The sequence below is a fragment of the Bufo bufo genome, chromosome 2 (genome assembly GCF_905171765.1).
Source record: "Bufo bufo chromosome 2, aBufBuf1.1, whole genome shotgun sequence".
In the NCBI taxonomy this organism is placed as follows: Eukaryota; Metazoa; Chordata; class Amphibia; order Anura; family Bufonidae; genus Bufo; species Bufo bufo.
Genome location: NC_053390.1, coordinates 36,725,207 through 36,741,102, shown reverse-complemented (window position 1 = coordinate 36,741,102; position 15,896 = coordinate 36,725,207). Strand labels below are relative to the sequence as shown.

At 45.8% G+C, this 15,896-nt stretch overlaps 1 protein-coding gene across 1 annotated transcript in view; it reads right to left on the bottom strand.

Annotated features, from left to right (window-relative positions):
• Nucleotides 1-15,896, bottom strand: part of TTC33 (tetratricopeptide repeat domain 33) — a 234,896-nt gene that overhangs the window by 85,487 nt on the left and 133,513 nt on the right. Inside the window, exon 3 of the mRNA XM_040420934.1 lies at nucleotides 284-365. Coding sequence (XP_040276868.1) covers nucleotides 284-365 — 82 coding nt within the window. The remainder of the gene's footprint in view (nucleotides 1-283; nucleotides 366-15,896) is intronic.

Sequence of the window (15,896 nt, the reverse complement as noted above, 5' to 3'; positions counted from 1 at the left end):
CATTCTGCGGTATTATGTCCGGCCAAAACGCCTGACAGTGACTGAACGGAAGGCATACTGATGCAAACTGAACAGATTTCTATCCATTCAGAATGCATGGGGATATGCCTGATCAGATCTTTTCCGGCACAGAGCCCTTTTGACGGAACTCTATGCCGGAAAAGAATAACGCTAGTGTGAAAGTACCCTAAGACTAGAAACGTCCGTGTTAGTAAATCATCCATACTGGCCACCAAATAACTACAGTACATCTCACATCATCTGACCCCAAAATGTACTGTACCTGAGCCTTCATCTCATACAGAGCAGCGTCTTCTGGGGTTAAATTGATCCCCTCATCCCATTTCTTTATAGCCTCCCAGTGGCTAAAAAAAAGCAAAAACAGCAATCAATACAGGAAAAAAACACATAAAACAGATACAAGACCATAATAATACTAATGAGAGGACATGGGGGAGAACTCATCACCTGAGTCACTAGGGGAACTCATAGTAAAGGGGCGGGGGGGGGGGATCAGAGCAAAGTGCAAACCTAAAGCTTCATTCTGAATCCCCCTTAAATGTTATAATGTTATCCAAAAATATACATATAAATAATAGAAAAAATAATTGCTTAAAATATTTAATTTCTTACATACATGCCAACACTTACACCATGACCACCAGTCCCTCAAGGAGCATGAATCGGTCAGGGAAGCAGATGGGCTGCAGACACACCGAAGTCCCTAAAGTCTGACTACTCTATTACTGAACTGCCCCAATCAACATTAAGTCCGTTATAAATCAGTGATGTCTTTACCAGAAGTTTATCTGATGGGAGTTACCATCACTCCAGGTCCCCGTTAAGCATGCGGGGTTCTTCTTTGGAATAGACTGAGCCGATGTTTATACAGAGAACATGGAGAACATTCGAAGCTACATTCATCTCCACTATAAACATGGCTGACACACTCCACACACATTGCTGAGACGTGCAAACCTCCAGATCGTGAAGACTATGCCCTCCAGAACCTTCTAGAGTCTAGACTATTATCCTCCTCCAGACTCCTCTGTGCCCACCAGACTGATCTGTCCCAACCTGAATTCTGTCCCCTTAAGACCCGCTTTTTCCCCTCCAGAACGCTCTAGCCCATTATCCTAATCCAGACTCCTTTGTGCCAGACAGACGCCATGATCCTCCTCCAAACTCCTCTGTCCTCCTCCAGAATCCTCACTCCCCTCCAGACTTCTGTCTCCTTCAGACACTTCCACCATATTGTCATCCTTGAGACTTTTCTGTCCCCTCCTAACCCCTTGGTCCTCTACCAGAATCCTCTGTCCATCTAGAGTCATCAGTTCCCTCCAGCCCTCATGGTCCTCCAAAAAGCTGTTCTATCCCTCCAGAATCCTAATTCCCCTCCAGACCATTCAGTCATCAAACTCCTCTCCCCTTAAGACTTCTCTACAATATGGTCTGCCTCCAGAATCATCTGTCCTCTCCAAACCCCATGGTCCTCCACCAGACTCCTCCATCCCTCCAGAACCATCTGTCCCCTCCAAACCCCATGGTCCTCCACCAGACTCATCCATCCCTCCAGAATCATCTGCCCCCTCCAAATCCAATGGTCCACCACCAGACTCCTGTCACCTCCAATATCATCTGTCTCCTCCAGACCCCCATGTCTCCTCCTGACTTCTCTGTCCTCCAGACCCCTATGTCCTCTCACTGGGAAGGTTTCTACAACATCAAGATGCCTCCACAGTGGTCTGATTGCAATAGAGAGCAGAGAAGTAATTTCCTAGCTGAAGATGGAAGTGGCCAGGGGTGAGGGGACGCTTGGCAGAATCATTTATACGTTATGTTGATCCTGGGTAAGATCATGTGTATCAAACCATAGGAAGCACACTGTAATATGCTGATGAGTTGTGCAGAATGACAAAGTGAGCTCTGCTGCATCTGTAACTCTCAATGGTGAGAAACCTTCCTATAACTCCTTCCTTGAGGAGATATTATAGTGTCGGGGCCTCTCGCACAACCTTCTCATAGCTCATCACCGAGCACATGGTGGTCAAACCCACACACAAGACGCTCTACACTGAGGCCCAGCAAATGTCGGATGTGTCAGTCTCAAGCCCGCTCCCCTCAGTTCTACAAGAGTATAAGGTTTCTGGAGATGGACGCGTGGAGCTGAGTGTATTCCCTGGTGAGGCCGGCGCACATTCCACATCTATGCCATAATCTGTTTCCCAAGTCAGCTATTATCAGAGCTCACTGCCTCATCCACAGCACTACCAGATTACACATAGGAAAGAGTGCTATGGGAGCTACCAGAAGATCCCCAGACATCTGCCACCAAGAAAACAAGGCCCCCACAGGTTGGACTTTTACCTGCCCGATCCTTTGATTCCCTCATGACCCCACCTGGCCACCCAGGGTTGAAATATCAGCTTATGCCAATCTGCATGTTATGTTAATGGAGGGGTCAGATAGCTGTCAGCTGGGTGGTTGTTCAGTAAACCGTATCTCAATGGTCCTCCTACATACTGATCAGATCCTTACAGAGATTTACTCATATACTTTCTACGTCCCTGATTCTAAAAAATACTGACTTGACCATCGTGTAAACCCCCCAGGATCGGCACCACCGCCCGTCACCGCCAAAGTCAACATGCAATCACCAAACGCAGGAAGTCAGAAACCAAAATTGACTTTAATTTCTCCAAATGCAAAGTATTTTCCCCCGAGGACACAATTCCCGTTCTTGTTTTGTCTACTGAATGATTTTCGAGCATCCAAACATTACAAAAATTCCAGAAAATAATAACATTTGTGCAAAGTCTAAAAGTACATTGACTGGTGTAGAAAAGGAAAGGGGGGGTCCCCAATTTACGAATATCAGCCAGCTATGAAGATCTCTCTCTGGAGGACCCGATACATCTCAGAATCGCATGAAAAGCCCATTGGCCTCATTAAGAACTGTGTAATACCACAATTCTCCTGTGGTGGCGCTGCAGGGAAATGGAACAACTTTAGGACAAAATGAAGCAGCTGATCGCTGGAGGTCACAATTCCAATACATCATATGATCAAATTTAGATCTTCAGGGGTCCCTTCTAACAAAAAGCAATCGTTAAAAGGGGACACCCCATTAATAAATGTGTCCTGCCCCTAATATTAAAAATCATTTTCTTTTGTCAAATATTTGCTTAGATTTTTTTTTTTCTTGGTTCTGTTTCTGGATTGTCACCAAACATTCCCGGGCCCCTGAACATCAAACATGCTTTATCCCTTACATCGGTCATGGCTAATCTCCGTCACTCCAGCAGTGCTAAAACTACAACTCCCAAGATGTACACTTGCTTGGCTGTTCTCAGAACTCCATAGAAATGAATGGAGCATGCTGGGAGTTGTGGTTTCACCACAGCTGGAGTGTCGGAGGTTAGCCATCACTGCTCTAGACCCTTATGAATGCATTACTAGTAAATATTCCTTTCAGGGCTGTGGGAAAAGCTGGGTGACAACCAATGGGTGAGCAGTAGTCGAGGTCATATAAGGTTGTCATCTAGATTTTTATCGAAAAATATGACCATTTGCTATTTTAGAGGCAAAGTGAGAGCTGGAGTATATGGGAGACATCTTAGCTGATTAAGGCCTCTTTCACACGACTGTATGGCCTTTTCAGTGTTTTGCGGGCCGTTTTTACAGTATCCGTTTTTACGTTTTTTGTTTCCGTTGTGTTTCTGTTTCGATTCTGTTTTTCCGTATGCCATATAAAGTATACAGTAATTACATAGAAAAAATTGGGCTGGGCATAACATTTTCAATAGATGGTTCCGCAAAAAAACGGAACGGATACGGAAGACATACGGATGCATTTCCGTATGCGTTCCGTTTTTTTTGAGGACCCATTGACTTGAATGGAGCCACGGATCGTGATTTGCGGGCAATAATAGGACATGTTCTTTTAGGGTCCATTCACACGTACGTAAGTGTTTTGCGGATCCGCAAAACATGGACACTGGCAATGTGCATTCCGCAATTTGCGGACCGAACATCGCCGGCACTATAATAGAAAATGCCTAATCTTGTCCGCAACTGCGGACAAGAATAGGACATGTTCTATTTTTTTTTTTCGGAAACGGAAGCATGGATGCGGAAGTGCGGACCTGCAAATGCAGATGCGGACAGCACATTCCGGCCCCATTGAAAATGAATAAGTCTGCACCCGTTCCGCAAAATTGCGGAACGGATGCGGACCCATTTTGTGGACGTGTGAATGGACCCTTAACGGAACAGAAAAACGGAAATACGGAAACGAAATGCATACGGAGTACATTCATTTTTTTTTTTTTTTTCGGAACCATTGAAATGAATGGTTCCCTATACGGACCGTATACGGAACGCAAAAAAATGGCCCCTTATATGGAAAAAAAAAAACGGTCGAATGTGTGCGCCCCGTGGTCGTGCTGCAGCCCGCAAAATGCGGGCCGCAATGCAGGAACATCGCCCGTGGGGCAGCCGCAGCGGACCCATTCACTTTAATGGGTCCGTGATCCGGGCGTTCCGCAAAAAGATAGGACATGTTCTATTTTTTTGCGTAACGGAAGTACGGGACGAAACCCCACGGAAGCACTCCGTAGTGCTCCCGTGGGGTTCCGTTCCGCATCTTCGGATTTGCGGACCCATTGAAGTAAATGGATCCGCATCTGTGATGCGGAATGGCAACGGAACGACGCCCGTGTAATGCGGATCCGCAAATTCGGTCCGCAATACGGCGACATGAAGCACATGTTTGTGTGCAGGAGGCCTAAGAATGATATCCACATCTTCATCAATGGAAACCTGCGGTCCTCTTGAGATTGCAAATCAACAACTCTGAGTACGCTGGGAGTAGTAGTTCCGCAACAGCTTGAGAATCCCAGACTATACAAGAATACGGAGCGCCGGTTGATCACGTCCATAGCTCTCCGCAGCAGACACATACCACCATCATCTCCCGTAAATCTGGACATCACATGATATATCGCCATAGACGGTGACGGTTTCCTATGTCTGTATTTTACATACTCCGCCTGAGATGTTTTTAAGGAGAGGGGCTTAGTGTATATTTCAGGGTCATGCTTGACGTAAGTCGTGGGGGCTCAGAGACCCTCTGTCTGCATCGTTAATCAAACGGGGGCTACACTGAAGAGCTGAAACCCCCGGCCGGCCGGGAAAAATGCAAGTTTGTCTTTTGCAAATTTCATTCTCTTTATCATCCCATTTTCGAGAGTATCAATCACGGACAGGAGGGTCTGGGTAATGTATGTAGCCGTCTGTGGCGCTGTCAGGCGGTATGTAAGGTGCCCGAAATATTAATGAACATGCCAGTAGTGAATATAACTGTACAGGCTAAACCGAATACATAATATTCAAGTTACAGATGTAGGAAACGTTAACCTGACACTTACGGCGATAAGGAGAGACTGTTGAAGCAAACTGACACAACTAAAGCCATGAAAAAAGTCAATTTAAATTTTGCTGCAACTGTGCATTTAATGGGTTAAAGAGGTTGTCCCATGAAAAATGTTCTAGTTTTCAAACCAGCCCCTGGATCTGAACACTTTTGTAATTACATGTCATTAAAAATTTAGTATAGCCACTGAGTTATTCAATGAAATCTCTCTGTATAGCGCCACCTGCTGTTTGCTCTTTTTGTAATTTCTCTGTCCGTCTCACTGAGTTGGACGCACATGCCCAATTTCATCCTCTAACTGCCACCAGCTCCAGCAGACAGAGCAATCCCCCCTGAAAAAGGAGACATCCCCTGAGCTGACGGCTTAAAATACATCTAGCAGAGCAAATGGAGCCATGAATGGGGAGATCTCTGGATCCATGCGAGGTACAGGGCTGGTTCTAGCTTCGCTAGAAAGAAATTGTCATGTACTATATGTGTAACGTCAGGTAGGGAAGAGTGTAGCCCTGAGCTCAACCCACACCACTTTTCCTACCTATTGGGACAATCCACGCTAAATAGTGGCCCCCAACTGGGCGATAGTCCCTAGCCTGAAGCTAAAGGGAAGGGCAAGTCAGAAACAGAGGGTAAAGTCAGAACCAGGAGAGACAAACGCAGAGTTCAATTCCAAACAGAGTCAAATATCAAGCAGTGTCCAATACAAAATAGGGTCAGATACCAGGAGGTCACGTTGGAGGCAAAAATCGGAAGTCAAAGATAATGTCAGAAAACAAGCAGAGCGTTGACGATCGGGATAATACACAAAACTTAGCAAGTAAGGCAGTAATACCAGTCACGGGTGACTGTGACCTGCTGCCTAAATAACCCGCTGACAGGAAGCACGGGATGCCGATCGTTATTAGACTGGCGTCCCTGCTCTCTGGTAGGCTGACCGGCTCCACTGTCAGTATGGCTGTTCATCACAGCAATGGTAAGACGTCAGCGTGCAGCAGCAGAGAGGCCGGGAGCGCTGACACGTAAGTACATGACAATATGATGACCGATTTCCAGTTTTTACATTAATCATGGAATAACCCCTTTAAGAGTCAAGATAAAGGCTGCTACATCTGTACTGTAAAGAATATGCAGTAACTCTTTGGGCAGGAGCTAAGGTGCTATAAAAGGTGCAGGGCTCCATCTGCAGCAAAGACCAAGAAGCAAATACCCTACCCCCCACTTTTAAAGCTAATCACCTTTTATGGTTGGCATCTATGTGGAGAGACCCTTAAAGGGAATCTGTCAGCAGTTTTGTACCTATGACACTGGCTGACCTGTTGAATGTGTGCTTGGCGGCTAAAGACATCTGTGTTGGTCCCATGTTGATATGTGCCCGCGTGGCTGAGAAAAATGTTTTAATATATGCAAATGAGCCTTAACGGAGGCGTTGCCGTTACACCTAGAGGCTCTGCTCTCTCTGCACTATGATTGACAGGACCAGGGGTGATGTCTATATACGTAACAGGGCATATGGACGAGGGCTGTTGCAGCCTCGGTTTTAATTATTCATTAAGGAGATATTGTTTATGCACTTATATTACACGTGCGAGGTTATTTCTGTTGCTGTCTAGCAGATGGCCCTGAATGGAGAAGCTGACTGCGCTCATCTCCTTCCCATGATCGGCCATTATCTGCAGAGCAGTCGTGATCAATACAAGTCTAGTTCTAGAGTCACGGCCAGGAGTATCATCAGCTAATAAACTAGTACCTCTACCCACAGCGTGTATACACCCTGAAGACTCTGCACGTATGTACACACCCTGAAGACTCTGCACGTATGTACACACCCTGAAGACTCTGCACGTATGTACACACCCTGAAGACTCTGCACGTATGTATACACCCTGAAGACTCTGCACGTATGTACACACCCTGAAGACTCTGCACGTATGTACACACCCTGAAGACTCTGCACGTATGTACACACCCTGAAGACTCTGCACGTATGTATACACCCTGAAGACTCTGCGCGTATGTATACACCCTGAAGACTCTGCACGTATGTATACACCCTGAAGACTCTGCACGTATGTACACACCCTGAAGACTCTGCACGTATGTACACACCCTGAAGACTCTGCACGTATGTATACACCCTGAAGACTCTGCGCGTATGTATACACCCTGAAGACTCTGCACGTATGTACACACCCTGAAGACTCTGCACGTATGTACACACCCTGAAGACTCTGCGCGTATGTATACACCCTGAAGACTCTGCACGTATGTATACACCCTGAAGACTCTGCACGTATGTATACACCCTGAAGACTCTGCACGTATGTACACACCCTGAAGACTCTGCACGTATGTACACACCCTGAAGACTCTGCACGTATGTATACACCCTGAAGACTCTGCACGTATGTACACACCCTGAAGACTCTGCACGTATGTACACACCCTGAAGACTCTGCACGTATGTACACACCCTGAAGACTCTGCACGTATGTATACACCCTGAAGACTCTGCGCGTATGTATACACCCTGAAGACTCTGCACGTATGTACACACCCTGAAGACTCTGCACGTATGTACACACCCTGAAGACTCTGCACGTATGTACACACCCTGAAGACTCTGCGCGTATGTATACACCCTGAAGACTCTGCGCGTATGTATACACCCTGAAGACTCTGCACGTATGTACACACCCTGAAGACTCTGCACGTATGTACACACCCTGAAGACTCTGCGCGTATGTATACACCCTGAAGACTCTGCACGTATGTATACACCCTGAAGACTCTGCACGTATGTATACACCCTGAAGACTCTGCACGTATGTACACACCCTGAAGACTCTGCACGTATGTACACACCCTGAAGACTCTGCACGTATGTATACACCCTGAAGACTCTGCACGCATGTACACACCCTGAAGACTCTGCACGCATGTACACACCCTGAAGACTCTGCACGCATGTACACACCCTGAAGACTCTGCACGTATGTACACACCCTGAAGACTCTGCACGTATGTACACACCCTGAAGACTCTGCACGTATGTACACACCCTGAAGACTCTGCACGTATGTATACACCCTGAAGACTCTGCACGTATGTATACACCCTGAAGACTCTGCACGTATGTATACACCCTGAAGACTCTGCACGTATGTATACACCCTGAAGACTCTGCACGTATGTATACACCCTGAAGACTCTGCACGTAAGTATACACCCTGAAGACTCTACTGCCCTGGTTGTTACTCTCCATTCCTCGTAGGTCGCACCATTACGGACCCTCTCTCCTGATATTTACCTGTAATTAGGGATGAGCGAATCGACTTTGGATGAAACATCCGAAGTCGATTTGCATAAAACTTCGTTAGAATACTGGACAAAGCGAGCGCTCTCTCCGTACAGCATTCTAACGAAGTTTTATGCGAATCGACTTCGGATGTTTCATCCAAAGTCGATTCGCTCATCCCTACCTGTAATCTATTGTACAGCGACACGGGAAATGTTGGCGCTTTAAATAAAATGATTTTTTATTAGATTTTCACAATAACTCCTGCCCTGTCACCAGCTCCCACAGCAAACATCAGCAGACGTGACCGTGCTGCAGGACGCAGGGGCGTCATTTCCCTGCATTATACGTCCAGATGACTCGCTCTGCACATAAAACGCTCCATATGGAAGGATAAATAGGAAACCTCGCGGTGCTGTAAGTGCTTCACATCTGTTTGTGACAAGCACCGGACAATGACCACTAAGCGTAACCAAACATTAGCGCGGGCGCTTCCTGTCCTTAATGGAATGCTATCATCCAATGCACTGGTTGTCCCTCTGTGGGATGCACATGAGATGGAAGCGGGTGATAAGACCGACCTTGTAATACTGTAAACCTGATGAAAACAGGCCGGGGGCTCTATACTGACGCAAATCAGTGCCCTGACCAAGCGCCGACCGACCGCAGGGGCAGAGTCACTACACAACAAGTACTCACGCCTGGAATGCAAACACCGGTGGCGGACCACAGATGCTGGATAAGTCATGTTTTATAACACTATACCATACCGCTGCTAGGATTATCACTTTTATATTCTTGGAGTTTTTCTACTTTTATGTAATGAAAGGTTAATTACCCTAAAAATGAATAGTTTTATAAATTTCCAGTAGACTTTGTTTTTCATTCCTCATCAATTTCAAGATTTCTGCTTGTTGTAAGGAAATGGGAACACTCATTGGATTCAATTGTATCGGACTCTAGACAATGCTCTGTGAGCTAAACAGCCCGGACTCCGGACTGATACATTGTAACAAACTAGCACAGTTGTATCCAGTCTAGACAATGCTCTGTGAGCTAAACAGCCCGGACTCCGGACTGATACATTGTAACAAACTAGCACAGTTGTATCCAGTCTAGACAATGCTCTGTGAGCTAAACAGCCCGGACTCCGGACTGATACATTGTAACAAACTAGTACAGTTGTATCCAGTCTAGACAATGCTCTGTGAGCTAAACAGCCCGGACTCCGGACTGATACATTGTAACAAACTAGCACAGTTGTATCCAGTCTAGACAATGCTCTGTGAGCTAAACAGCCCGGACTCCGGACTGATACATTGTAACAAACTAGTACAGTTGTATCCAGTCTAGACAATGCTCTGTGAGCTAAACAGCCCGGACTCCGGACTGATACATTGTAACAAACTAGCACAGTTGTATCCAGTCTAGACAATGCTCTGTGAGCTAAACAGCCCGGACTCCAGACTGATACATTGTAACAAACTAGTACAGTTGTATCCAGTCTAGACAATGCTCTGTGAGCTAAACAGCCCGGACTCCAGACTGATACATTGTAACAAACTAGTACAGTTGTATCCAGTCTAGACAATGCTCTGTGAGCTAAACAGCCCGGACTCCAGACTGATACATTGTAACAAACTAGTACAGTTGTATCCAGTCTAGACAATGCTCTGTGAGCTAAACAGCCCGGACTCCAGACTGATACATTGTAACAAACTAGCACAGTTGTATCCAGTCTAGACAATGCTCTGTGAGCTAAACAGCCCGGACTCCAGACTGATACATTGTAACAAACTAGTACAGTTGTATCCAGTCTAGACAATGCTCGGTGAGCTAAACAGCCAGGACTCCAGACTGATACATTGTAACAAACTAGCACAGTTGTATCCAGTCTAGACAATGCTCTGTGAGCTAAACAGCCCGGACTCCAGACTGATACATTGTAACAAACCAGCACAGTTGTATCCAGTCTAGACAATGCTCTGTGAGCTAAACAGCCAGGACTCCAGACTGATACATTGTAACAAACTAGTACAGTTGTATCCAGTCTAGACAATGCTCTGTGAGCTAAACAGCCTGGACTCCAGACTGATACATTGTAACAAACTAGCACAGTTGTATCCAGTCTAGACAATGCTCTGTGAGCTAAACAGCCCGGACTCCAGACTGATACATTGTAACAAACTAGCACAGTTGTATCCAGTCTAGACAATGCTCTGTGAGCAAAACAGCCCGGACTCCAGACTGATACATTGTAACAAACTAGCACAGTTGTATCCAGTCTAGACAATGCTCTGTGAGCTAAACAGCCCGGACTCCAGACTGATACATTGTAACAAACTAGCACAGTTGTATCCAGACTAGACAATGCTCTGCTAGTTTGTTACAATGTATCAGTCTGGAGTCCGGGCTGTTTAGCTCACAGAGCATTGTCTAGACTGGATACAACTGTACTAGTTTGTTACAATGTATCAGTCTGGAGTCCGGGCGGTTTAACTTTGGACAGGACTACTGCCTCTGAAGGGAAACAACAGTGTTCTCATTCACTGACAACTAGCAGAATTGGAACACACAAGAACTGCTGCTCCATTAATCTCTATGGGAGATCTGAAAATAGCCGAGCGTTGTACTCTGCCGTTTCCAGAATTACCCTAGAGATAAATGCAGCACCAGGGGCCGCAGACTGTATCTGTGGATAGGGGAAAACGTCCAACAACTGGAATACCCTTTTAAGCTTAATTTACATGAAACTGAGAAAATCCCTTTATATCAAGCATAAAGGCTTTAAATAAAAACCCCATGCCAACGAAGAGGCTTCAAGGGAACCTGTCATCACCTTTGTGCTGCCCATACTAACGGCCGTATAAAGTAGAGACAGGTGAGTTGATTTCAGCGGTCTGTCATTTATAAGTTACAAGTAAGTGGTTGCCGAGAACCAACATCACAATCCTTGCAGACTGGGCCTGGAGAAGAGTCCCGGCCACCTGAGAAGAGTCCTGGTTATTCATGAATTCCTGCTCTCCTGCCCATCTTCTGATGGCTGACAGTCTTCTACCTAGTTTTCTCTCTTTCTCTCTAGGAGAGAACTGCAGATGGGTGACAGTGCAGGAGATTATGAATGACCAGGACTCTTCTCAGGTAGATGTGACTCTTTTCAAGGCCTGGGCTGCAATGATTATGATGCTGGTTCTCAGCAACCACATACTTTTAGCTCATGAGTGACATACCGCTGAGATCAGCATTTCTGTCACTATTTTATGCTGCCCTCAGTGAGACAGGTTCCCTTTAAAGTGGTTGTGCCATCTGGGCATATCCCTGAGGGGGTGACTCCCCCCACCCCACAACGCCGAGCTGCAAGATGCTGTAGAGTGGTGCCCACCAGGGATCATGGGATGGAGAAGCTGGACCTGAACACCCGCTGTATCAGTGGGTCCAGCTCAGCTTTGTCCACCATGGGGGTAGTGAACCTGTTCCAGTTCCTCTTCTCTGAAGGCATCTGGAGGTTTAGTCTTGGGTTGAATCTGATCATCCATGACACTTCCATTCCTCTAACATTCACTACAGGGTAGTCAGCTACATAAAAAATCTCCACGCAGGACACAGCTGTGAACATGGGAGGGAGCCAGACTGACATCTTTCCAGGCTTCTTCGAGGACCAGACCATGAAACATGATGGCATCCAACAGAAGAGCAAAACTGACGTCTGCTGAACGACGTCAATACAACTCCGGGTCGGTACTAATAAGAGAGAAGTGGTGTCTGGAGAAGCAGGATGACATCAACGGAAGAGATATCTATAGACAGCAGTTATCATACGCGGGGGCTCGGAGGACATCAGGCAGCAATCCAAGAAATGCCGACATTAACCTGCAGTCATAGGGAGAATACAGGAGCATGGCGCTGAATCACTGATACTCATCCTCTACTACCGGGCCAGAGTTCCTTCCTCGCCGAGGTGTCGTCATGACCCTAGGCCCATGAGAAGAAGACAATGGACATATATTTCCTCTTCATCCACCTCATCTGTTTCTGTAAGAATGGGCGATAAGGGCATATTCACACTGAGCTGAAAGTGCTATGTTGGTGTGCTGTGTAGCTTCAATGTATGTCACTCTTAAAGGGGTATTCCCATCCTAGCGATATATATGCCATCAATGCCAGAACATGTAAAAAACAAATAAAAGCGGCCAAACTAGAGACCGAGAGATTAATTGCCAAAGAGAGTAAAACCAACCCTAAAATGTTCTTCAATTATATAAATGTTAAAAAGTATAAAGCTGAAGGTGTCGGCCCTTTAAAGAGTAATGAGGGGGGATTCGCAGAGAGCGACGAGGAGAAAGCAAAGCTGTTAAATATTTTTTTCTCCAATGTATTCACTGAGGAAAATAAATTGTCAGATGACATGCAGAATGCAAAAATAAATTCCCCATTAAAAGTGTCCTGTCTGACCCAGGAAGAAGTACAACAGCGACTTAAAAAGATTAAAATAGACAAATCGCCAGGACCGGATGGCATACACCCCCGTATCCTAAAGGAATTAAGTAATGTCATAGCCAGACCCTTATTTCTGATATTTGCGGACTCTATACTGACAGGGAATGTCCCACAGGATTGGCGCGTGGCATATGTGGTGCCAATATTCAAAAAGGGTCCAAAAACAGAGCCTGGAAACTATAGGCCGGTAAGTTTAACATCTGTTGTGGGTAAACTGTTTGAAGGTTTTCTGAGAGATGCTATATTAGAGCATCTCAACGGAAATAAGCAAATAACGCCATATCAGCATGGCTTCGTGAGGAATCGGTCATGCCATACTAATTTAATCAGTTTCTATGAGGAGGTAAGTTCTAGACTTGACAGCGGCGAATCAATGGATGTCGTATATCTGGACTTCTCCAAAGCATTTGACACTGTACCGCATAAAAGGTTGGTATATAAAATGAGAATGCTCGGACTGGGAGAAAACATCTGTATGTGGGTAAGTAACTGGCTCAGTGATAGAAAACAGAGGGTGGTTATTAACGGTACACACTCAGATTGGGTCACTGTCACTAGTGGGGTACCTCAGGGGTCAGTATTGGGCCCTATTCTCTTCAATATATTTATTAATGATCTTGTAGAAGGCTTGCACAGTAAAGTATCAATTTTCGCAGATGACACTAAACTGTGTAAAGTAATTTACACTGAAGAGGACAGTATACTGCTACAGAGGGATCTGGATAGATTGGAGACTTGGGCAGATAAGTGGCAGATGAGGTTTAACACTGATAAATGTAAAGTTATGCACATGGGAAGGAAAAATGCAAGTCACCCGTACATACTAAATGGTAAAACACTCGGTAACACTGACATGGAAAAGGATCTAGGAATTTTAATAAACAGCAAACTAAACAGCAAAAACCAGTGTCAGGCAGCTGCTGCCAAGGCCAATAAGATAATGGGTTGCATCAAAAGGGGCATAGATGCCCGTGATATGAACATAGTCCTACCACTTTACAAATCACTGGTCAGACCACACATGGAGGACTGTGTACAGTTCTGGGCTCCTGTAAACAAGGCAGACATAGCAGAGCTAGAGAGGGTTCAGAGGAGGGCAACTAAAGTAATAACTGGAATGGGGCAACTACAGTACCCTGAAAGATTATCAAAATTAGGGTTATTCACGTTAGAAAAAAGACGACTGAGGGGAGATCTAATTACTATGTATAAATATATCAGGGGTCAGTACAGAGATCACTCCCATCATCTATTTATCCCCAGGACTGTGACTGTGACGAGGGGACATCCTCTGCGTCTGGAGGAAAGAAGGTTTGTACACAAACATAGAAAAGGATTCTTTACGGTAAGAGCAGTGAGACTATGGAGCTCTCTGCCTGAGGAGGTGGTGATGGTGAGAGTGTAATAATATTACAGGCTATAGCTACTAGAGAGGGGTCGTTGATCCAGGGAGTTATTCTGATTGGAGTCGGGAAGAAATTTTTTATTCCCCTAAAGTGGAGAAAATTGGCTTCTACCTCACAGGGTTTTTTGCCTTCCTCTGGATCAACTTGCAGGATAACAGGCCGAACTGGATGGACAAATGTCTTTTTTCGGCCTTATGTACTATGTTACTATGTTAATGTCAGATAGGTGCGGGTCCCACCTCTGGGACCTCTCCTATGTCCAGAACTGGACCCCGAATTGAGCAGAGAGCAGGTGCGCATGTGCAGCCGCCCTCCGTTCACAGCTATGGGAGTTCTGAAAATTATATTGCGCAGTGAGCTCTCCGTCCACCGCTTCCGAAAAGCGAAGTGCAAATGCTACTCCCATAGCAATGAACGGAGAGCATGCAGCGCAGTGCATGGCGTGTTCTTTAGAGAGGACCTGACATCGATGGTGGATCCTAGCGATAGGTCATCAATGCCCCAGATGGGCCAGCCTCTTTGACATGCCTCACCCACCGACCCATAAAGCTGTCCCGGCATATATGCAAATATACCCTCACAAGGAAGAGTTTCCATTCGGGAGTCTTGGAAAGCAGGCCACAATCCAAACTGGAGCTCTGATGGAAGCCATATTGGCTGACACCCAAGCATAACAAAAAAAATGAGCTGAACAGAACTTATACCAAGAAATACTTTTCTACGGTAAAATTCTTTAAAAGGGACTGTCCACTTCAGAAATCCCTTTAAGTTAACAGGATCATCCAACAATAAGATGTTGAGTTTCCCTGCAGCTCCCCCACAGGGGAAATGAAGCATTACACAGTATCCAGGAAACAGCCTTGGTGGTCGTTACTGTCCATTGGGACTTTTCTTCTCTTACACAACGACTGGAGGTCTTGAGGAATAAAGTTTCTCCTTGTGGTGAACAACAATTTGGTGTAGGGAGTCTTATAGGCTTTGCAATGCTCCCTGGGGGAAAAAAAAGGCATGCAACGTGGTTCCTCCAGAGGCAAGAAAACTAGCTCTCTGGTGCCACCTTTTGGGGGCAGCTGCCTTATAAGTCAGTGTCAGGCCCTTTATAATGTGCTTTTAACATGAGTTGGCATAAAAAACAAACCAGAATCTTCTCCATATGGAAGAGACTCATGGACAGACTCAGGTACTGGTTTGGTTGGGTATACGTTGGCTGGACAGGGAAAGCTCCTAGATGGTAGGCCCACCGAAGACGTGAAGTGAACCATAGACT